Below are 23,732 nucleotides of genomic sequence, written 5' to 3' on the forward strand. Positions count from 1 at the left end.
CTACCTGTAGCTGTGGGGGAACGGGGGACATAAAACAGCTTCCTCCCAATTCTAGGCCATTCGGAGAAAGAATAATCACATGGGGAAGGAAGCGTTTTCGTGAAAAATCCTCTTTATAACCCCCTCGAAGACGATAACACAAAAGCACTCAACACAATTCACTTATTTCCCCCCCCCGCCGCACACCGTACAAAAATAACAAAAAGTACCTGAATCCCAATTTGCGTTGGGTAAATTCCTGAGTTTCTCGGAAGAGGAAAGAGTAAAATATTGTCAATATTCTTGGCAAGATATTTGAATATTTGACATAGTAAAAATTCTCTTTAACTCTGCTGTTTAGTCCTGGTTGCGAGCTCGCTCTGAAAATACTGAAAGAAAAAAAAAAATAACAACAACACACAGCCATCGTTAATGTAACTTTCGAGTCCTTTGGGAAACGTTTTTCTTCTCTGGGGAAAGTTCTCACTCCATCATTTTCATAATTGCTCTCCAAGTCTTTATGGATGCCTGGACTCCAATAAGGGCCTTCACGTCCCCCGTAGAATGTAGACAGCACATTCAGGAAGTCAGCTGCTCCTTGGAGGAAGGAAGGCCTTGGTGTTGTGGCCCGCCAGCGGCCAGCGGAGCTGGTGGCAAACTCAGACAGTGAGGAGGTTGGGGAGGAACGTGGGCCAGTCCTGAAGTCTGGGGAAGGCTCTGTGTCCAAGGCAGAGAGGGGGCCAGGGCCGTCTGATAGTTGTCAGCTGCCTTCGGAGTCGGACATCAGTGGGGCAGAGGAACAGCTGGAGCCTGTTCCCAGTGTGAGCTGCCAGGAGAAGGGAACGGCTAAGGAACAAGGGTCGACTCAGGAGTAAAGCCACAAGTGGACGGTGAATGGCCCCTCCCATAGGGAATAAAAGAGGAGCGAAAGGGGAGTGGAGTTTGCAGGAGGCAATTAGTCCACTTAATTGGTTGGTGACTCTCCGAGACTCCTTGCCAAGTTTTGAAGATATCGGGCCTGGCAGCTCTCCAAGCCAAATGAGGTCTGTGAACATAAATTCTCCCTTGAAAGACTTTGCTGGATGTGAATGAGAGGAATTCACAGTCACTTCATAAAAAGGGGTGGGTTTTTTTGTCGGGACAAGGAGTCTGCTTCGTGCTCTTGGGGGAAGCCTAGTCAGAACACTTGATAGGAGAAACATCAGAGGGCTTCATGGCCCCCCGTCAACTTGTGGAAGAGCTCTTCGTTCAGCGTCTGGCTTCGGTCAGCTGTCCGAGTGGACAGGAAAATGTAACCCCCGATGTATTCGTGGACCGTCTTGCAGCCGGCGGAGATGCAGCTGAAAGCCACGTTGATGTGCTCGTCGAATTCGATGGCCACCTGAGGAAAAGCAACAGAGGAAGGTGGGTTTTTTTCAAACAGTTGGCGTCAGGCGTAAAAGACCAGAAGGTGCAATCAAACCGCTTTATTGCTAAGAGCCTGGGCGCAGGAATCTTCTCAATTTTAACAATCGGCATTTGCTTGGAAGAAAGTAAGGTGACTTAAGGCTCTTGAGTAAGGCCGTGGTTTTCCAAGTTGCAGTGAATGGCTGTGAAAGTTGGACCATAAGGAAGGCACCGAGTGGCTTTGGCACCGAGTGCCAAAAAGGTCACATGGAAACATCGCACATTTGCGCTCGTCGGGGCCATGCTCCGGAAAAGCCAAACTTCCGGGTTCTAGCTCGCATGTGCGCCCGACAATGCAGCTGATGCTCGAGTCAGACAATGAGAAGATGTGGTGCCAGAGGCGGGGATTCAGCCAGGCCTTCAGAACCTCCAGAAGCTCCCATAAGTGAAGAAGACAAAGAGGAGGAGCCTCTTCTCGATGTACGGGCGCGCAGAGCTGCCAAAAGGCAGGAGTGGCTCCTCAGGAGGAGGTCCCCTTGAGAGTAAGGCTTGGGGTTAATTGGCCACTCCCTTAGCCTATTTAAGGAGGAATGTCGACTGAAACAATTTGCAGGGAACAACTTCATTCACATACCTTCGTGTCTTGTCTTGTTTATCTTATCAGCTTCCTGCAAATTGCTTCTGGGCATTCTGCCAACCACAGTAAGCTTTCAGTTATTATTCTTTGAATTCTTGGCGGATGTTAATGCAATTAATTAACAGCCGTTGTTGTAAAAGACTGGGTTATTCAGTAAACTAAGGTTTGAACGGACTTTGTGTGTGCTGCGTTCTTTGGGGTCCGTCGCTGGGGCAGAACAAATGGTCAGTAAACAAACTCGTAAGTCAAAGACTACCGTAGTCCGTGAATATCAGCCATTGTTTCTGGGACAAGCCACACGAACAGAGTTCAAATCCTCCCTTCCTTCAGCGCAGACTCACCTGGCGAATGTCCCAATTGACGTTCCACTGACGCATGTTGCTGTACCGCCACGTCTTCACCACGTCCCCAACGGCGAGGTCAATCCGGATCAGGCGGTTGTTGGCGATCCCCAAGATTTCGTCTTTCCTGCTGCCTTTGAACCTGCGTGCGAAACCCAGGAGCCCACTTCCCATCAGGAGACGCTTTCTGGTTCAAAAGCTAAAACTGGGCTTAGCTTCTGTGTGGGTTTTGTTTTTTTCTCAAGCCACCAAGAGCCAAACCTCTGGCCTTCCTTAAGCTACAAGGCACCAAACATCTGGGCCGTGTTATCTTTAAGGATAAAATCAATGCTCGGACCGAGCCACCGGGAACCTTGGTCAAACAGGCAAATGGCACTCAAGGATGGATGGATTTTAGTTGTTCCCGACTCTAGGGGGCGGTACTCATCCCCGTTTCAAAGCTGAAGAGCCAGACCTCTGCTGATGGCCTGTCTGTCTCCCATTCCTTTTCCCCAAACTCTGACACTGCTCAAAGGCCACACCCACCTTCTCGGGAACAGAATGCAGGGGAAAGAAATGGAGCCGTTTCCTTACCTGACCACGAAGTACGAGATGCCGAAGTCAGGGAGGGACTGCCAGGTTTGGATGAATTTCATCTTGGCTTCCGTCAGGGAGTGCTGAGAGACATTCTGATAGGCCTCGAGGATGCGGGGAGTTAACTGCAAACATTTGCAAACAAAAGAAAGATCAGAGAGAAACAGATGGAAGGCGTCAAGTCCCTCTTTCTACCTGCACTCTATGGAATCTTCCATAACAACAGAAAAATGCACTGGAATAAAGAAGGGGGGGAAAAATACACATATATGGAAATGTATTGTATGCTCGAGGTCAACTCGCAAAACATTCCTGCCCTGTTCTCGAGTTGCCCTAGGCAAGAGGGATGGGAAAACAAACTTGCAGCAACGGTGAAGCAGCACGGCAACCAAAAAACAAAAGCACATTCCAGACATATCTCTGTCAAGGCTGTCTCCCGGGGTTACCTACAGCAGCCAGAGGGGAGTGATCTCTACAACCCGGGAAATTGCTCCGTTGGTGAATGTGACTGATGACACACCCTGGGTGGGGGGAACAGGGTCATGATTGGGGTGTAAATTATGTGGGGTCAGAGTTGGCTTCACTTGGACATGAAGCTCCTAATGAATAACTGGATTTCTTGTAGCCCTCAACTTATGACCAGAATTTCCGTTGCTATTACAAGCCTCCAAAGGAGAGTTGGCCACATTCTGATTTATCTGATATCATGAATGGGATGTAAAGCGAGGAGAAAGAGGAGAAGGAAGCGACAATGGTCACGATAAGGACGACTTCAACTTGGATTTCTCTTCAATTCTATTTACCACTCCGAGAACCGGTTGGCTCCAACTGCCCTGTTCATTTCCCATGATCCTGACGCAACCTCCCTCCAGGGCATTGTGGGAAATTACAACGGCCGCCTGGAGGACGAACGATACCTGCTTAGGTTTGAACTTCTTCTGGTAGCGAGGAGACACCAGCCATTGCGTCCCTTCCGTCTCTGCCGTGAGGGACATTTCCGGATTGGTCTTCTGCAACTTCAGGAAGGAGAGAATGTTCTCCTTCTCGGCTTGGTAGGACGCGTCCGCCATGGTCTTCCCTTTCGCTGCCAAACGGCAGCCGGCCATCCAACTGGCGTATTGCTGCTCCTGGTTGAGGACAAGGGAGAGAAAGATCCTTCAACCATTCCTACAGCCTTTATAAATACAAGCTCTCCAGCTGCCGGGTCTCCACCCATGGTGGTTCTACTATAGTTGAAGTCCCGAAGCTCCAGCTTCTGAGATACTATCAGTTAGATCTTTTAATTGGGGTCCAACCTGGAACCAAGGTTGGGCCCAGCAGTCCACCCAAGGTCCTTGCCCAACTCTCATTCCAAACTTGGCTTCCTTCCTTCCTTCCCTCCCTCCTGTCTTTGTCTCACTTACATCCGAACATCTCAGGTGTATTTCGCTCATTCCATCAGGAGAAGGGACCAGTAACTTGATGCAGAATTTCTGGCCAGAGATATTGACATCTGGCACCACTTCACAGCCTGGGTGAAAGAGAGAGAGAGAGTAGAACTCTTCAGGCGCAATAAAACTGTTTTGAACACGACATGGCCTGTGGTCCCACCAGCCCCAATTTTTTAAGTGATCTGAGTCCGGTTTGAAATGCTCCCGGTTTGGACCGGATTGCCTGATCTGGTAGCGATGGCGGCGGGTGGTTCGGAGAATCGGTAGCAAAAATCCCTGCGCCCCTACCCCCATGCCCAACTGAACTGCGCGATCATCAGAGGGTTTTTTTTTTTTTTTACTTTTAAAAGCTTTTTTTCTACAACCTCTTCGGCCGAAAAAATGCTTTTAAAAGTAAAAAAAAAGCTTCTGACGATCAGGCAACTGAGCTGGGATCGTCAGGGGCTTTTAAAAGGATTTTTTTCTACAATCTCTTGGGCCGAAGAGGTTGTTAAAAAAAATGCTTTTAAAAGCCTCTGATGATCCCAGCTGAGTTGCCTGATCGACAGAGGCTTTTCAAAGCATTTTTTCGGCCGAAGAGGTTGTAGAAAAAAATGATTTTAAAAGTAAAATAAAGCCTCTGACGATCAGGCAACTCAGCTGGGATCATCAGAGGCTTTTAAAAGCATTTTTTTTTACAATCTCTTCGGCCCAAGAGGTTGTAAAAAAAAAAATGCTTTTAAAAGCCCCTGACGATCCCAGCTGAGTTGCCTGATCGACAGAGGCTTTTCAAAGCATTAGAAAAAAATGCTTTTAAAAGTAATAAAAAAAAAAAGTTGGCCACGCCCACCCAGTCACATTACACCCTCCCCCCACCAAGCCACGCCCACAGAACCGGTAGTAACAAATTTTATATTTCACCACTGCTCCGAACTCCTTAAAGTTTCCGCTACCGGAATACCACCTCTGATCTTGGGTCTCATTTTCCATGGCTGTCCATGGCATCTTGACTGGAATTGAGAAGCTTCTTTGGACACCTTCGTTTAGAAATGATCCGCTCTGGGAACATGGTCTAACTCTGGCCGAGGACCAACAGGTTCTTCTCCAGATCCTTTTCAGCCAACGAACTACAGGTTGCAACCGAGACCTTTGCGATGCGGGTAGCCATTGGATCCCGCCATCTTTTCCTTGATATGATGATCGACTCACCTTTCAGGTTGAGCTGTTGGACAGGTTCTCCCAACGCCTCTTCTGGGCTCTTGTAATACGAGATGGTCGTTTCTTTGAAAGTCACCCAATACTGCTTATAACCTTTCAGAGTCAGCTTGCGGGGCCTGGGAGGAATAAAGAGAGGTGAACAAAAATAGCTGGAGAATCACAGAGTTGTGGAGTTGAAGGCATCTCCAAGGATCATCTACCCCAATTCTTTGGCATGCAGGAAAAACCAGTTCAACCATCCTCCAGAGGTGGATGTCCAAACTTTTCTTACAACTTTTGGAAACAGAGATTCCAAAACTACTATAAGCAGTGTTTCTCAACCTTGGCAAACTTTAGGACGTATGGATTTCGACTCCCAGAATTCCCCACGCTGGCATGCCAGCTGGGGAATTCTGGGGGTTGAAGTCCACACATCTTCAGAAGTTTAAGAAAAACAACCATCCTCTTCCTCCATCCTAGCTTTCTCTGTACAGTTCAGAGCACTGCTCTACATCCCCAATCTTATGTTGGGCGAGGAGGAGGATGGGTGTGTTAATAAAAACACCTTACTGATGTGGTTCGCCAGCAGCCTGTGGAGCTGGCAGTGGAGTCAGACAGCGATGAGGCTGAGGAAGAACATGGGCCAGTCCTGGAGGCTGGGGAAGGCCCGGATAAGGGCTCTGCGTCGGAGGCATAGATGGGGCCAGGGCCATCGGGGAGTGATGTGTGGACTCTGGAGCCTCCAGAGGCTGACAGCAGAGAGGCAGAGGAACAGGAGGAGCCTGTTCCTAGTGCACGTATGAGAAGAGCTGCCAGAAGGCAGGAGCAGCTAAAGCAGAGAGGACGATTCGAGAGTAAGGCCAAGAGATGATTGGCCCCTCCCAGAAGGCTTAAAAGACCAGCAACGGCTCTTGGGCTCTTTGTCGGAAAACAACGTTGATAGTCTTGCTGCACTTATCTCCTGTCGGTGTCTTCTGCTTTTGAACTTTTGCCAAGAGAAGCCTTTGGAAGTTTGCCTAATTCCACCAAGGTTGGTGATTAGACTGAAGAATTTGTGTTATGAAGAGTTTGTTTTAATTTAGTTTGGACTACACTGAGAATGAGTTAATTCTCAGCTGCTCTAATAAAGTCTGTTTTGGAACTGTTTGCGTCAATTACTACCTACTTGGGCCTGGGTCCCAACACTTACAATGACGCGAGCTTGGGAGAACCTCTGCTTTTGCTCGGTTCTTTAAGACCGGCTGTGAACAACCAGCATGGTATTAAAAAGAAAACTAGCCAGGTATATTTAAAAGGACTAACCTGAAGATTCGGAGGTGATCCTTCAGCTCTGGGATGGCTGTCAGACTGTCCTAAAGAGGAGGCCAGAGGGAGAGAGACAAAAAAAAAAAAAAAAGGATTATTGTATTTCTGGATTACTTTAAAGCAGTGTTTCCCCAACTTTAATCAATTTTAAGATGCGTGGACCTCAACTCCCAGAATCCCCCAAATAAGCCATGATCCTTGATTAGGGTTTGACTAATCCTGGATTGTTGCAACAATTATACGTTAGATTAGGTAAAGGTAAAGGTTCCCCTCGCACATAGGTGCTAGTTGTTCCTGACTCTAGGGGGCGGTGCTCATCTCCATTTCAAAGCCAAAGAGCCAGCGCTGTCCAAAGACGTCTCCGTGGTCATGTGGCCGGCGTGACTCAACGCCAAAGGCGCACGGAACGCTGTTCCCTTCCCACCAAAGGTGGTCCCTATTTTTCTACTTGCATTTTTTACCTGCTTTCGAACTGCTAGGTTGGCAGAAGCTGGGACAAGTCACGGGAGCTCACCCCATTACGCGACAGCACTAGGGATTTGAACCGCTGAACTGCCGACCTTTCGATCGACAAGCTCAGCGTCTTAGCCACTGAGCCACCGCGTCCCTTTTATACTTTAGATTGGGGTGGACAAACTATAGTCCCTTTACGACCTGGGGACTTCAACTCCCAGAATTTATATTATATTTATTTACATTTACATATTACATGTATTATTAATATATACATTTATACCTTATCTAATCTAGTTATATACACTTTCTTTGTTTTTCTATATGTTTGTGCTATGAAGATGGGAGATCTCAAAATAGACAAATAAAATACAAGTAGTCCTTGACTTACAACCATTCGTTTAGTGACTGTTCCAAGTTACAACAGCCCTGAAGAAAGGGACTTAGGACCATTTTTCACACTTACGACCGTTGCAGCATCTCCATGGTCACTTGATCAAAATTCAAACGCTTGGCCACCGACTCATATTTATGACGGTTGCAGTGTATCGGGGAGTCGCGTGATCCCGTTTTGCGACCTTCTGACAAGCAAAGTCAGTGGGGAAGCCAGATTCGCTTAACAACCATGTTAATAGCTGCAGGGACTCACTTAATAACTGTGGCAAGGAAGGTTGTAAAATGGGGCAAAACTCACTTAGCAACTGTCTCACTCAGCGAGGGAAAGTTTGGGCTCAGTTGTGGTTGCATTGCTGAGGGCTTCCTGTAAAATCTTGGTCCTTACCAAAACATTCGGAGTTGGGGCTGACCCTTCCAGTTTGACCTCCAAGTTAGCCAAAGCTTTGTCTAAATCATCCAGGCCGGATTCGCTGGACTGCTCCACAGGGGTGGCGTTCAAGGACAGCTGGTTGATGTGATACTAGGACAGAGCACAGAGGATGCTTAGGCCCATTGCAGATTTTCCAGCCCTAAGGCATGGGATAATTATTATTAAACGGCATTGTCAACTCGCAAAGCATCCCTGGCCTGCTCTCGAGTTGCCATACACAAGAGGGATGGGAAACCGACGAAGCGGCACGGCAGCCAAAAAAACAGAAGCACATTCCAGACATATCTCTCTCAAGGCTGTCTCCCAGAGTTACCCACAGCAGCCGGAGGGGAGCGATCTCTACAACCCACAAAATTGCTCTGTTGGCTAATGTGATTGATGACACACCCTGGGGAGAGCGGAGGGGGGGTGGGGAAACAGGGTCATGATTGGGGCGTAAATTACGTGGGGTCAAAGTTGGCTTCGCTTGGAACCTGCCGACATGAAGCTCCTAATAAATAACTGGATTTCTTTTGAAGCTTGGCTCGAGGCTCTTGATTTAATTAGGGCACATTTTTGGGGGGTGGGGGTGGGGGGATTTCTGTATTACTTGTAAGGCAGCGAAGACGATCATCTCTTCCTCTGTGCAATCGGTCTCTTCCAGCAGCACCGACCAGCGGGCTTGTTCGTACATCTGGTTGATCCGGACAACGTCGTACTGCGAGGAAGGGAGGAAGTTTGGTGAGACAAAGCAGCAATTTAAGCTTTAAGGGGGGTTGGACTAGATGACCTCCAAGGTCCCTTTCAACTTTGTTACTGTTACTGTTCACCTCTGTTGCAGATGCCAGCAAATCAGAAGCTTGGCTTCCTCTCAAGGGAGCACCCTGAACTCTAGGACAGAAGTACGTATTAAGTACGTATTAAAATTATGGTAGGGGTAGGAGAGAGTATTTGTAGCTTAAGTGTTGAATCGTGGGGTCCTTGGTGCATTCTGAGCTTGGTGGTTTTCTTGAAGACGTTTTGTTACCAAACTAGGTAAAATCATCAGTGCTAGAAGGGAATGGATATTGTGGAGAGGAGGAGGAGGAGGAGGAGGACTGCGAGGTCCTTGGTACTCTCAAGTGTTTTATTATCAACATCATCAGTGCTAGAAGGGAATGGGGATTGTAGCAAGGAGGAGGAATCTGGAGTCCTTGGTGCTCTCTGAGCTTAATGCTATTCTTGCAGACGTTTTATGACCCAACTAGGTAACATCATCAGTGCTAGAAGGGAATGGGGATTGTGGAGTGGAAGAGAAAGAGAATGTTCTGTCCCCCTTCCTCACACAGGCAAACGTAATACCAAGCACGCCTGCCAATATTTTATTAGGTAAACAGATTAGAATTCTTGGCAGACCAAAGTTTTGGCAGCAAACTGCCGAATGCCTGCCAAGACCGTTTTCACTCCCATAAAGCAGAAGAGGACTTACCTTCAGTCCATTCCAGGAGCAACAAATTATCCACGAGACAAAGAGTTTAGTCAATGTTCAGTCCAAAATATATCCAAGCCGAATTTCAGAGATCACGATGTGACTTTCAGGGTTTAACTTTGTCCGTCACAAAGCCTGAAGAGCAATCCCACCCACTTTTATTCCCGGTGGGGCGTGGCTCCGTGACTCAGCTCAATCTCTGGCCCTCCCACGCCTCTTCTGTTGCTGCGCACGCTTCTCCCTCTGACGCTGCCTGGGATCAAGCCGGGATTCATCCTCCTCGCTCCCTATCAATTGGTGCTCCGATATGCCTGCCTCCTGGCCCATCCCAGGCTGTTCCTCCTGGCCTTCGGAGGGAACCTGAGGCATTGCCAGAGAGGAGGGTCCTGGAGAGGGCGGCCTTGTCAGTTCCTCCCCATCACCTTCTGAGTCCTCTTCCTCTGTTAGGACAGGCTCGGGAGTCGGGGTCACAACAGAGAAGGAGGAGGACTTTAGGACCCTTGGAGCTTGGTTGTTTTCTTGAAGACGTTGCATTACCAAGCTAAGTAACATCATCAATGCTAGTAGGGAGTACGGTGGGGGAAGGAGGAGGAGGAGGAGAAGGAGGACGACTGCGTGGTACCTGGTGGTCTCTGACTTTGGTTGTTTTCTTACAGAGATTTTATTATCAAACTAGGCAGGGGTGAAATCCAGCAGGTTCTGACGAACCGGTAGCGGAAATTTTGAGTAGTTTGGAGAACCGGCAAAATGCCACCTCTGGCTGGTCCCAGAGTGGGGAGGGAATGTAGATTTTGCAATATCCTTGCCCCAGGAGCGGGGAGGGAATGGGGATTTTGCAGTATCCTTTCCCTGCCACACCCACCAAGCCACGCCCATAGAACCGGTAGTAAAAAAAAATTGAATTTCACCACTGAAACTAGATAATATTATCAATGCTACTAAGCAGAATCTCACAACCAAGAATCAAACAATACCCCAAGGAAGCAACTACCAACTTACTCAGACAAAGAAACTTAACAGTAAACAGCAGCCCAAATCCAGGAATCCCAAAAAGTCCATTTCACACCAAAACTGTCAGGACCAGCCACATATATAAAAACAGAGACCGTGAAGTCCAGGCCTTAAAAAAGAGAACTATAATCTTCTTTTCCAAACACAGCCTCGTTTTAATATTTTTTACATTTCACACAAACGGAAGGGAAACCCGCTTCCCACGTTGGCAGGAAATAAAAACCATTTGCAGTTCCATAAAGCAGCTTTGGGAGTTGTTCGTATTACTTCAACACCGTTGAAGCCCCGTGCTTTCTGTTCTCTTTCGAAAAGATGTTTGCGCTAAATATATATATATATATATATATATTCCCCCCCCCCACTTTGAGACGTGCCTCATGCCCTTCCCTGGCAACCGAGAGAGAAATGTTGACAAAAATCACACCTTAATTTGACTGTGGGAAATAATCTAGAAACGGGCAGGAAATTTTGAAAGCGCTGTTTTTAAAGTAAGCCGCACCCCCCCACACACACCAAGTTGCCACACAGGTGGGCCTTTTCCTTTCGGGAATGCTGAAGTCCAGAACAAAACGTAAGGAACATATTTTATATGCTTTCCTGCCTTCTAGCCATGAGGACTAGAAACTTTGGCTTGCAAAGTATCCCCTTGTGGTCGTCTGATCCGTGACTTGAGTGGGGATTGTTTGATCCTGAATGGTTGTAACAACGATCAGTGGTGGAATTCAGATTTATTTTTTTTACTACCGGTTCTGTGGGCGTGGCTTGGTGGGCATGGTGTGGCTTGGTGGGCGTGGAGGGGAAGGATACTGCAAAATCTCCATTCACACCCCATTCCAGGGGAAGGATACTGCAAAATTTCCATTCCCAGCCCACTCCAGGGGAAGGATACTGCAAAATCTCCATTCCCTCCCTACTCCAGGGGAAAGATACTGCAAAAATATCCATTCCCACCCACTCCAGGGGAAGGATACTGCAAAATCCCCATTCCCTCCCCACTCCTGTGGGAAGGATACTGCAAAATCTCCATTCCCACCCCACTCTAGGGGAAGGATATTGCAAAATCTCCATTCCCACCCCACTCCAGGGGAAGGATATTGCAAAATCTCTGTTCCCACCCCAGTCCTTCGGGAGAAGGGCGGTATAGAAATAAAATTATTATTATTATTATTATTATTATTATTATTATTATTATTATTATTATTATTATTATTATTATTATTATTATTATTCCAGGGGAGAATACTGCAAAATCCCCATTCCCTCCCCACTCCTGGGGGAAGGATATTGCAAAATCCCCATTCCCTCCCCACTCTGGGGCCAGCCAGAGGTGGTATTTGCCGGTTCTCCGAACTACTCAAAATTTCCGCTACCGGTTCTGCAGAACCTGCTGGATTTCACCCCTGACAACAATTATACCTTCGATCAGGGGAGGGCAACGATGACCCCCTTTACGATCATCCTGGCTCAGGAATTCGGGGAGTTGAAGTCCACAAGTCGTAAAGGAGCCACAGTTGCCCACCTCTGCCTTAAATAAAAGCAGAAAGTGGAGGAATATACATTTGAAGTTCCCTAAAATAAATAATAAAAAAAAAAAAACCCATATTATGTGCCTGAAGATGTTCACCTTTGGCTCCAGATCGAAAAAGCTGTAATACTTAAAGCGCAGCCATAAACACTCCTGTTCTTTTACTTCTTGTTGTAGCAAAGTGCGGGACGAATCCAGCCATCTACAAAAAAAAAGAGGAGGAAAAATGAAGAATTGGCTAATGTAAATCCAGGCAGTTCTTGATTTACGACCACAGTTGAGCTCGACATTTCCGTGGGAGGAGATGGGTGATAGGAACGATGAGGAGATTAATAGTAATAGTACTGCAGACTTAGTGACTAGTTTGACAGTGTTGAGGGAATTATTTGTTTAGCAGAGTGATGGCGTTCGGGAAAAAACTGTCCTTGTGTTTAGTTATGCAGTGGATGGAAACTAATTAAGGAGAGAAGAAACTTAGAACTAAGAAGGAATTTCCTGACAGTGAGAACAATTAATCAGTGGAACAGCCTGCCACCAGAAGTTGTAAATGCTCCAACACTGGAAGTTTTTAAGAAGAGGTTGGATAACCATTGGTCTGAAGTGGTATATAGAGTTTCCTGCCTAAGCAGGGGGTTGGACTAGAAGACCTCCAAGGTCCCTTCCAACTCTGTTATTCTATTCTATTCTTACCTGCTGTTGATCTTGGTCTTTTCCACAAGGGATCCCGGCCGGTGCATTCGGACAATCTGCTCGGGGGTCAGGCTAGTCTGGCTGACCGACAGCATCCGATAGGAAGCCTCGGTTTCAGCACTGTCTGAGAAGTGAGCAGGCATCCCACGGAAAGTCTGTTGCTCTGCGCCTGGAATGACGAGGGGATTGAGAGAGAGAGAAGAGAGAGAGAGAGAGAGAGAGAGAGAAAGGGTTAGGTGTCAATGTCCATCCCCAGTTAATCCTTGGTTCAAGCAAATATAAGCAGTCCTCGACTTACGACAGTTCATTTAGTGGATTGTTCAAAGTTACAACCGCACTGGAAAAAAGTGACTTGTGACTCTTTTTCCCCCACTTATGACCGTCGTAGTCGCGGGATTAAAATTTGGATGCTTCAGACGCACTGCAGGGGTTAAGTTAGTACAGCTAGTCCTCAACTTATGGCCGCAAATGCGCCCAACATTTACGTTGTTTAAGTGAGAAATCCGTTAAGTGAGTTTGGCCCCATTTTTAAGATTTTTTTCCCACCAGCTTTGTTAAGGGAAGTTCTGCAGTTCTTCAATCAGTCACACGGTTGTTAAGTGAATCTGGCATCCCCATTGACCCAGAAGGTCCTAAAAAGGGATCACGTAACTCTGGGATGCTGCAACCGTCATAAATGTGAGTCCGTTGTCAAGCATCCAAATATAAATCCCGTGACCATATGCTACAGTGTGAAAAAGTCCTTTTTTTCAGTGCCGTCGTAACTCCAAATGGTCACTAAATGAACTGTTGTAAGTCGAGGACTACCTGTAACACAGTTGTTAAATGAATCTGCTTTCCCCATTGACTTTGCTCATCAAAAGGTCGCAAAAGGGGACACCACAACCATCATCAATGGCCAAGCATTTCAATTTTGATCTCTTGGCCATGGGGGATGCTGCAACGGTCATAAGTGTGAAAAAACGGTCCTAAGTCACTGTTGTCACTTGGAATGGTCACTGAATGAATGTTGCAAGCCGAGGCCTGCCTCTATATGTGTGCACACGCAAAGTTGTGATGCCCTCACTTGCTGGCAGCCGGACGCTGGTGAGGTCATAACTCCGAGCTGTGGTCTCCTCTTTCTCCTTCTGTTTCCGTTTGTCCTTCTCTTCGGGCGCCCGCAGCAAAGACAGCTCTTCCGGGTGACGGATGGCTACAATGGGAAGTTAGCAAGAAGTTAGGCCCCCCCCTCAAAAACCCCCTCAGATCTGTTCCCAGACCCCAAACTAATCATGGTTGGAGACGGGCAGGGTTCGAATGTGAAGGGAAATGGCTGGTTTATCTATTTCCTAGTCCGGGCTCTCCAACCTTGGCAACTTCAAGCCTGGCGGACTTCAACTCCCAGAATTCCCCAGGCAACTTTAAGCCAGGTGGACTTCCACTCCCAGAATTCCCCAGGCAACTTTAAGCCAGGTGGACTTCCACTCCCAGAATTCCCCAGGCAACTTTAAGCCAGGTGGACTTCCACTCCCAGAATTCCCCAGGCAACTTTAAGCCAGGTGGACTTCCACTCCCAGAATTCCCCAGGCAACTTTAAGCCAGGTGGACTTCCACTCCCAGAATTCCCCAGGCAACTTTAAGCCAGGTGGACTTCCATTCCCAGAATTCCCCAGGCAACTTTAAGCCAGGTGGACTTCCACTCCCAGAATTCCCCAGGCAACTTTAAGCCAGGTGGACTTCCACTCCCAGAATTCCCCAGGCAACTTTAAGCCAGGTGGACTTCCACTCCCAGAATTCCCCAGGCAACTTTAAGCCAGGTGGACTTTCACTCCCAGAATTCCCCAGCAAACTTTAAGCCCGGCGGACTTCCACTCCCAGAATTCCCCGGGCAACTTTAAGCCTGGCGGACTTCAACTCCCAGAATTCCCCAGGCAACTTTAAGCGAGGTGGACTTCCACTCCCAGAATTCCCCAGCCAACTTTAAGCCCGGCGGACTTCAACTCCCAGCCAGAGGTGGTATTTGCCGGTTCTCCAAACTACTCAAAATTTCCACTACCGGTTCTCCAGAACCTGTCAGAACCTGCTGGATTTCACCCCTGGTTAAAAGATACTACTACTACTTATAATAATAAGTAATAGTGTAAAGTCCCTTTTTATGGTCTGGGGTTGCTTTAAACCACTTGCTAAGCCATTGGTTGTAAATTGAGGACTACCTGGGCAGCTGCGATTCCCATCTCTACCTGATGCCTTCCTTTCAGTGCCAACCCCGAAGCTTTGGACGATGTTTCCCTACTTACCGAGTAGCCTGCAAAGATCGCACACGGTGCGGAAGACGGGCTGGGCGAAATTGGCTCTGACTCGGACGCTACAACGGTTGGGCAGGAAAAGCAGCACCGGTTTATGCTGGGGAGTAAAGTGCAGTTTGGCGTCGGCCAGGATCCCATATTTATCCAGGCTCCAGTTCGTCTTCAAGAGCCAAATTTTCTTCTGCTCCCACCACAAGGCATGATCCGACCAGTCCTTCTGGAGTTCTGGAGAACGGAGACAGAAAGAGAAAATCCATTAGATTGGGAAAGCAACAGGGAGCAAGTCAAGGAAGGGGTTTGATCAGTAAGTAAAGGTAAAGGTTCCCCTCGCACCTATGTGCCAGTCGTTCCCGACTCTAGGGGGCGGTGCTCATCTCCGTTTCAAAGCCGAAGAGCCATGGCTGTCCGAAGACGTCTCCGTGGTCATGTGGCCCGCATGACTCAATGCCAAAGGCGCACGGAACGCTGTTCCCTTCCCACCAAAGGTGGCCCCTATTTTTTCTATTTGCATTTTTTTTTACGTGCTTTCGAACTGCTGGCAGAAGCTGGGACAAGTCACGGGAGCTCACCCCATTACGCGGCACTAGGGATTCGAACCTCTGAACTGCCGACCTTTCGATCGACAAGCTGGGACAAGTAATCCTGTTTCCCTTTCGCCTCTCAACTCCAATCCAGGAGCCTTCAAGCAGTCGCATTCACAACAAACCATTTTATACCAAATTTATATTTGCTGACAAAGAAATAAAGGGTGGCTAGTATACATCTATTTCAAGCTCTTTAGCTCTCATCAGCTAGCCATACCCTTACTCGGATTTGAACTTGTAAGGCTATAGCTAGCTGATGAGAGCTAAAGAGCTTGAAATAGATGTATACTAGTCTCCCTTTATTTCTTTATCAGCAAATATAAATTTGGTATAAAATGGTTTGTCGGGAATGTGACTGCTTGAGGGCTCCTGGGTTGGAGTTGAAAGGGCAGGATGCTGCCTCCCATATTGGGGTAGACCAGGTGCTTCGATAGAAACACACACACACACACACACACACACACACACACACACACACACACACACACACATATTTCTCTTTAGCCAGGTTCTTCCTATGTAAACCAAGATTTTTTAAAAAGAAATACACATAAAGGCCTACGAAAAGAAAAGAAAACACACACACACATATATATTTGTTTGTTTTCTTCAAATACCTGACCTCTATGGGAAGAAACAGGTGATGAGGGTGTGGCTAACTGATGAGGACTAATTAGTCCGAAATAGATCTATATTAGTCTCCCAAAAGGCAGCAGACTGCTTATTTGCTGTCTGATAAAGCTTCGAACTAGTGGATGGGATTTCACTGAGCTATGGCTGCATTTTGAAAATCTTGGTTTATGTAGGAAAATACCCGGCTGAGAAGAAATACATATATATATATATATTGGGTGTGGCCTACTGATGACAGCTAACGAGCTAGAAATGGATCTATTTAGGTCTCCCACCTAGCAGTTAGAGCTTGCTAGGTGTTAGAAAGGAAAAAAGCCCAGAACTGAGTAGATGTGATTCTACTGAGCTGGAGCTACAAAAAAAACCTTGGCTACGTAGGGAAAACCTGGCTAGAAGAAAAACACATATTATATATATTATATATATATATTATATATATAATATATATGCTGTATATATATACACAGAGCATAGTGATTTCTGAATCAGATTTCCCAGCTTTGTGCCTTCCCAGTAGGCGAGAACTATAACTCCCAAGATTGTCCGTTCACCCAGTTATTAGCTGAAGACGATGAGGGAGAAGTATTTTTTTTCTCTCTCTTCGCGAGAGAGGAACAAGTAACTTGCAAGAGTTGTCCTGTTGGGTTTCCCCCCACCCCCCCGCCCCACTCTTTCCGTTCAAAGACTGTTAAAATAGATGCCCAAAATTAAGGAACTGCTGGAAATAATTTACTTCCGGGCCTGGTTATCGTTTTCCAGGGTGTAAACGAATAGTATCTGCCCCTGTGGTTTCAGGACAATATTTTCCATGGCTTATCTGGAGAATGCAGGGGTCCCTTAAGGAGGAAAGGAGAGGGAGACCACAATCCTCAAGCTGAGTCACAGCCCTTCCCCCCCCCCCACGCAGTCCGCCATTTTCCTTTCCTTCCATGCTTTGTGGATGTTTTAGCTAGGAGGAAAATTTGAGGATCTCCCTTGAGGTGGGCTTCTTTCAGTCAATGGGAAAACCCTACGGTATAACATAGGCAGACCTCGCCTAACGACTGTTCAAAGTTACGACAGACACCCCTCCTCTCCCCCCCCTTACGATCCAGTTGCCAAGCACCCAAATTTGGTTCACATAATTGGGGAATTGCTGCAGTTGTTGGAAATTGCAAGGAACAGTCGTAAAGTTAGTGCTGTGGTAACTCCAAACAGTCATTAAACAGACGATGGGTAAGTTGAGGATTATATGTATGTACACTGTTTGCTTAATTTTGAGGGGTCCCTGGTGCTCTCTCTGAACTTGGGTGTTTTTTCTTGCAGACGTTTCTTGACCCAACTGAGTAACATCATCAGTGCTAGAAGGAAGTGGGGGTTTGCTACAAATCATCCTTCTAGCACTGATGATGTTACCTAGTTGGGTCAAGAAACGTCTGCAGGAAAACCACCAAGCTCAGAGACTACTAAGGACCCCACAGTTGTCATCCTCTTCCTCCTCCTCCTCCTCCTCCTCCTCCTCCTCCTCCTCCTCCCCCCCCTTTTCCTTCTCCACAATCCCCACTTCCTTCTAGGACTGATGATGATACTTAGTTGGGTCAAGAAACGTTTGCAGGAAAACTACCAAGCTCAGAGAGTCGTCACCATCCTCCTTCCCCCGTCTAGCACTTTTCAACCCTGAGTTGCAAATATTCTCCTTTATTGGTACTTACTCAATTTGTCTGCAATCTGTAACATGATGCCTCCTATATGCAGGCTCCCGGAGACTCGGAGCGTGATGGGCTCCGCCTCAGGTCCCAGGTCCTCCACGAAGACCCTGAGTTCCCAGGAGTCATCAATATACTCTCCGCTCGCTGTTTTTATGCCAGCCATGGTGGTCCTTAACGGAGAGAAGAATGAAGGATGAAGAGGTAATGGGGGGAAAAAACCAGATCTCTGATGCGTCAGCCTGAAGCAGTCTTTCCCAATCTCTCCTGCTTTACGGTATGTGGACTTCAACTCCCAGAATTCCAGCATGCTGGCTGGGGAATTCTGGGAGTGGAATTCTACTCACCTTACAGCAGGCTGGATGGGGAATTCTGGGAGTGGAAGTCCACCCCTCTTAAAGCAAGCTGGCTGGGGAATTCTGGGAGTTCAAGTCCCCCTCTCTTAAAGCATGGAGGCTGGGGGAATTCTGGGAGTTGAAGTCCATCCCTCTTAAAGCAAGCCGGCTAGGGAATTCTGGGAGTGGAAGTCCACCCATCTTAAAGTCTGCTGGCTGGGGAATTCTGGGGGTTGAAGTCCACCCATCTTAAAGCCTGCTGGCTGGGGAATTCTGGGAGCTGAAGTCCACCCATCTTAAACCAGGCTGTCTGGGGAATTCTGGGGGTTGAAGTCCACCCATCTTAAAGCCTGCTGGCTGGGGAATTTTGGGAGTTGAAGTCCACCCATCTTAAACCAGGCTGTCTGGGGAATTCTGGGGGTTGAAGTCCACCCATCTTAAAGCCTGCTGGGTGGGGAATTCTGGGAGCTGAAGTCCACCCATCTTAAAGCAAGCTGGCTGGGGAATTTTGGGAGTTGATGTCCACCCATCTTAAAGCAAGCTGGCTGGGGAATTCTGGGAGTTGAAAGTCCATTTAGTTTAAAGCACATTGGCTGGGGAATTCTGGGAGCTGAAGTCCACCCATCTTAAAGCAAGTCGGCAGAGGGATTCTGGGAGTTGAAGTCCACCCATCTTAAAGCAAGCTGGCTGGGGAATTCTGGGAGTTGAAAGTCCATTTAGTTTAAAGCACATTGGCTGGGGAATTCTGGGAGCTGAAGTCCACCCATCTTAAAGCAAGTCGGCAGAGGGATTCTGGGAGTTGATGTCCACCCATCTTAAAGCAAGCTGGCTGGGGAATTCTGGGAGTTGAAAGTCCATTTAGTTTAAAGCACATTGGCTGGGGAATTCTGGGAGCTGAAGTCCACCCATCTTAAAGCAAGTCGGCTGGGGAATTCTGGGAGTTGAAGTCCACCCATCTTAAAGCAAGCCGGCGGAGGGATTCTGGGAGTTGAAGTCCACCCCTCTTAAAGTTGCCAAGGTTGAGAAACACTGGCCTAGTGGCCCAGGTATCTAATTCAGCTCCAAGGGGGAAAAAAAGAGTCCATAAACTCCCTCCTCTGCTAAATTCCTGCATTGCACAAACCAGAGGGGTCTGTAGCCAACTTAAAGGAAATGCGGGATCCTTGGTGCTCTCCTGAGTTTTTGTATTTTTCCTGCAAGACGCTTCATGAGCAAAACTAGGTAAAATCATCAGCAAACCGCTCCTCCCTTCTAGCACTGGTGGCGTTACCTAGTTTGGTAATGAAATGTCTTCAAGAAAAAACCCCCAAGCTCAGAGAGCACCAAGGAGCCCTCATTTCAAAATAATAGTGTTGGAAGGGACCTCAGAGGTCTTCTAGTCCAACCCCCTGTTCAAGCAGGAGACCCCACGCCATTTCAGACAGAACGGCGGTGTCCAATCTCTTCTTAAAAACCTCCAGTGTTTTCAACCAGGAGCTAAGAAACAATCCATCAGTTAAAGCAAATGAACAAACAGCTACTGTGTTTCCCCGAAAATAAGACCAGGTCTTATATTAATTTATGCTCCAAAAGACGCATTAGGGCTTATTTTCTGGTTAGGTCTTATTTTTTTAGGGGGAACTACGATACTAAATGCATCCATCTGGCTGACAATCTTAACTGGGGCTTATTTTTGGGGGCTTATATTACGAGCATCCTGAAAAATCATGCTAGGTGGCTCAGTGGCTAAGACACTGAGCTTGTCGATCAGAAAGGTCGGCCGTTCGGCGGTTTGAATCCCTAGTGCGGAAGGAGGGGGTTGGACTAGATGACTTCCAAGGTTCCTTCTGACTCTATTACTGTTACTGATTTTCCAGTTGGGTCCTATTTTCGGGGGAAATGGGGTAGCAAGAGTATCCTCCCAACACATAGCATCCTAATACAGCTTCTCCAGGTAGGGCTTCACTCAAAATATCCCAGATCCGAAAGCCAACCCAGCAGCTCATCCCGTTCGTCACAGGTTGGCACCTCCAGACTGCTACACCGCCAGCCCCTGCCGTGTGAAAACAATGCCAAACCTCTCTGCCAAGCTTGCCTTGGGAGATTCCCTCCTGTGGGCAATTTAAAAAAAATGTTTTTAAGGCTGACTCAAGGTTGACTCAGCCTTCCATCCTTTCTAAGGTAGGTAAAATGAGGAGCCAGACTGTGGGGGCAATAAGCTGACTTTGTATAAAATATACAAAAGGATGAAGGCTATTGCTTAACGCATTGTAAGCCGCCCTGAGTCTCCGGAGAAGGGCGGCATATAAATCAAACCAAAAAAAAATAATAATAATGGCCAAATCTTTTGTCTTGGTTCTTCTGTGGGCCCCCGAGCAGAAACCTGCCACAGGTTCCCGCTGGAATCTGTCTGGATTACCCCAAAGTGCTCGAACCTCTGTGATGAATGGCGATTCGGGAGCTTGTTGGGTTTTTAACCGATGGACCGAGCATTGTTTTCTCCCATCGAGGAGTTAAAATCCAGGAAAACGTCTTGCGGGAAGTGACTCAGAAGTCTGCATTCTGTATTAGTCACTTGTATGTGGCTTAGGTGTGCCTTTGACTAAATACACCCACTTCGCTTTGTGTACCTACTACATACCTCCCCCCATCTACTTCAAGACAGACTTTCCGCTCCCTGAGATTATGTACAATTATGGCCCACCGAACAGGAGCCCCGCGCATCGTAGAAAACGTTCATTGAGCTCGCAAGATGGCTGCCACGGCGAATTATATTTGCTAAGGGTCTAAAAAGGTCCTTTAGTGTTTTGAGCATCTTCCTTGCTCAGTAACCCTCCCGAGGCTTCTGAAGTTTGGAAAGCAGTACTAATACATCTTTATAGTTTATTTCACATAATTCTACAATTCTTGTACTGTGAAGATCTCTACCATATTTCATTTCCATATTTTTTTATCCAACCATTGATAAAATAGGTCCCATATCTTCTAGTATTGTTTATCTTCTTGTTCTCTAATTTCAAATGTCAATTTCAGCACATTCCATTATTTTCTTAATAACTTCATCCTGCATTGGGATTTTCTCATTTTTCCAATTTTTAGCAAACACAATTCTAGCCGCTGTTAATACATTGACAATCAGATATCTCAACTCTCTATTATATATTTCAGGTACAATCCCCAATAAAACAATCTCTGGTTTAAAATCTATGTGTATTAGTATTGGGTAGATTTAGGAGGATGAAATGAATGTTATAATAAAAATTAACTCAAATCTTAATTTTAATCTCAAATATTTTGAATAATAATGAGGGAAGAAATAGCCACAGTCAAATAAATGATTAATGAGGATAATAATATATAGATATATATTAGGTTGATGATATGAGAATTTAGGTAGACTGTTAATTGTAAGCTTTGAATTTGGTGAAGATGCACAAAATTCCATCAAAATTCCAGTGTAACCAACCGACACACTGTTTGCAATTGAAGATGGCTTTATGTATGTTTGTTTAAAAAAAAAAAAATTTTTTTTTAAAAAGTTTGGAAAGCAGCTCCCTTCCTTTTGCCAGCCCTCCCAAGATTGGGGCATCTGGAAGGTAAGGTGCTCCTGAAGATGGAGGCTCTGTTAGAAGGCAGCGGAGAGGATTTGGAAATAAAAGCATTGGTCCATCTGCGGGGCCTTCCTCCCCAAGGACCTTCAGAAAACAGGCAAGGATGGCGCGTAAGGCAGCAAGGAAATCCTTCTCTTTCTCTCTCGCCGATTTAAAAAAAATCCAGAAATGTAGTGTGATAAATTTTCTCCCCGGCTATTTTTTGAGTTTGCAAGGAGCATCATATGTGCCACTCCACAAAAGAAGGTGTGCTAGAAAGGATGGTAGGATGGAAACCTAGTTTTCAAAAGAGAAACACACTTTGGAAAGGAAAAAAGAAAAAAAAGAAATGTAGAACTTACCTTCCCCGCTTCGGTCTTCCCTCCCTGAAGTTTTTTCCCAAGATCTCCCCAGCTGGATTCGAAAACACGTCCCTGGGGAAGCACTACCGCTGGCCTTTTGTTCTACCCCGCCTCTCCCTGCAGGTCTTTCCCCGATGAAGGGCGTCTTCTTTGCACCCCAACCCCCCCCTTGCAACTTCCTCCCTGCTGCCTCGGAAAAAACGGTGACACACACAAGAGCAGTTTGCAGCGCCGGAGGCTTTGAGTAAAATCTTGCAAAGTTTGCAAATCCAGCGCCGTTTACACACCTCCCGAGGCATCCCTGACGGGCGAAAGGAGGATTTATGCTTGCTATTTTCTGAGAAGTGCCCAAGTTACCAAGAAATGCATTTTAAAATATATACAGTATATATGTATATTAAAAAAAGAGACCGGGATGTGCGAATTCCAATGTTAGAAAAAGGAAATTCTGCTTTTTGAATATCATTTCCTGTGTTCTCTTTCCTGGCTTTCTCCTTCTGGGAGACAGGCCGTTCTCGACTTACGACCGTTGGTGTAGCAACGGTTCGAAGTTGTGACGGCACTGAAAAAAAAAAACACGGGCTTACAACCGGTTTCTTGCACTTAACAACCGTCACAGGTGATCAAAATCCAGATGCTTGACCAACCGCTTCCTTTCGTGACCATTCAGTGACAACGGCACTGAAAAAAAGTGACTGAAGATAGTTTTTCACACTTAACAACCGTTGCAATGGTCCGCTTGGCAACGGGGTCATATTTATGACGGTTGCAGTGTCCGACCTGGGGCACAGGTGAGATTCACTTACCTTCCCTATCGGTTCGCAAATGTGAAATCTTTGCTCGCACACCAGTGGTGGGTTGCTCCTGGTTCGATCCGGTTCTATAGAACTGGTAGTAAAACTGGTGGGAGGCTCCGCCCACCCGTCATGACGTCATCACGGGTGATCTGCGCATGCGCAGAAGTGTGCGGGCGGGGGTCCTGTTGCAAACCGGTAGTAAAGGTATGTAGAACCCACCCGTCAAACATGCCACCTGTATGCATGCGTAGTCGTGCTTTACATCCGGGCAGGCGGGTGGAGCCTACTGCAGTCGCCGCTACCAGTTTGCGCGAACCGGCTGAATCCCACCACTGTCCTGGGATCACGTGATTCCCCCTTTGCAACCTTCCGACAAGCGAAGTCAATGGGGATGCCCCTTAACAACCAGGTTAACAAACTTAAAAACAACTGCAGTGACTCACTTAACGGTGGCGAGAAAAGGTCGTAAAATGGGGGCAGAACTCACTTAACAAATGTCTCGCTTAGCCGCATCAATTTTGGGCTCGATTGGGGCCATAAATCGAGGACTTGCAACTGCTTTGTATCCGTCTACGATCTAGAAACCGGGTTTTTTTTTTAAAAAAAATTTTTAAAGAAGTTTTTCAGGATGCAAAAGCTTCAGAAAAGATCCCACTTCTGAACTTGTTCACACATTTCGGAGAAGGAGAGGAAAAAATAGCTC

At 46.8% G+C, this 23,732-nt stretch overlaps 2 protein-coding genes across 17 annotated transcripts in view; one reads left to right on the forward strand and one right to left on the reverse strand.

Annotated features, from left to right (window-relative positions):
• TRPT1 (tRNA phosphotransferase 1) overlaps nt 1-18,170 on the forward strand; it is a 30,288-nt gene extending 12,118 nt beyond the window's left edge. For 4 of the 15 annotated variants that reach the window (XR_015730398.1, XR_009620270.2, XR_009620275.2 and 1 more), the window contains 4 exons: nt 8,750-8,826; nt 8,927-8,987; nt 12,267-12,332; nt 15,017-15,155. The gene's annotated coding sequence lies outside the window, so the exon portion shown is untranslated. Of the gene's footprint in view, nt 1-8,749; nt 8,827-8,926; nt 8,999-10,000; nt 10,280-12,266; nt 12,333-15,016; nt 15,156-18,015 lie in introns of those variants that run through there. The other 11 variants (XR_015730400.1, XR_015730395.1, XR_015730399.1 and 8 more) reach the window with 10 other exon arrangements.
• On the reverse strand, nt 95-22,673 carry FERMT3 (FERM domain containing kindlin 3). Of its 2 annotated transcripts, XM_087880859.1 has the most exons (15): nt 22,233-22,673; nt 17,973-18,139; nt 15,056-15,289; nt 13,846-13,971; nt 12,780-12,948; nt 12,189-12,291; nt 8,696-8,803; nt 8,062-8,196; nt 6,825-6,874; nt 5,535-5,659; nt 4,320-4,426; nt 3,834-4,043; nt 2,917-3,041; nt 2,344-2,485; nt 95-1,360 (listed from the first exon to the last, which is right to left on the reverse strand). In XM_087880859.1, the coding sequence occupies exons 2-15, from the start codon at nt 18,130-18,132 to the stop codon at nt 1,181-1,183; spliced, it is 1,974 nt and encodes a 657-aa protein (XP_087736985.1). In that variant the 5' UTR covers nt 18,133-18,139; nt 22,233-22,673; the 3' UTR covers nt 95-1,180. The 2 variants fall into 2 exon arrangements, with proteins under 2 accessions (XP_087736985.1, XP_087736984.1); XM_087880858.1 differs by lacking the exon at nt 22,233-22,673 and having other exon boundaries at nt 17,973-18,287.
• Nucleotides 22,674-23,732: the final 1,059 nt, after the last annotated feature.

The sequence above is a fragment of the Pantherophis guttatus genome, chromosome 18 (assembly GCF_059756535.1).
Source record: "Pantherophis guttatus breed Tessera chromosome 18, ASM5975653v1, whole genome shotgun sequence".
Classification (NCBI taxonomy): domain Eukaryota; kingdom Metazoa; phylum Chordata; class Lepidosauria; order Squamata; family Colubridae; genus Pantherophis; species Pantherophis guttatus.

Bases quoted from the DNA above. Each gene is read 5' to 3' on its own strand.
- FERMT3 (XM_087880858.1), bottom strand. From the start codon at position 18,276: ATGCTGGAATTCTGGGAGTTGAAGTCCACATACCGTAAAGCAGGAGAG. The intron at 12,292-12,779 runs GTAAGAATAGAA...TTTTTTTTGTAG, and splicing joins AAGACCAAGATCAACAGCAG to ATGGCTGGATTCGTCCCGCA. The intron at 8,804-12,188 runs GTGAACATCTTC...CCTTCCTCGCAG, and splicing joins TTTTCGATCTGGAGCCAAAG to TACGACGTTGTCCGGATCAA.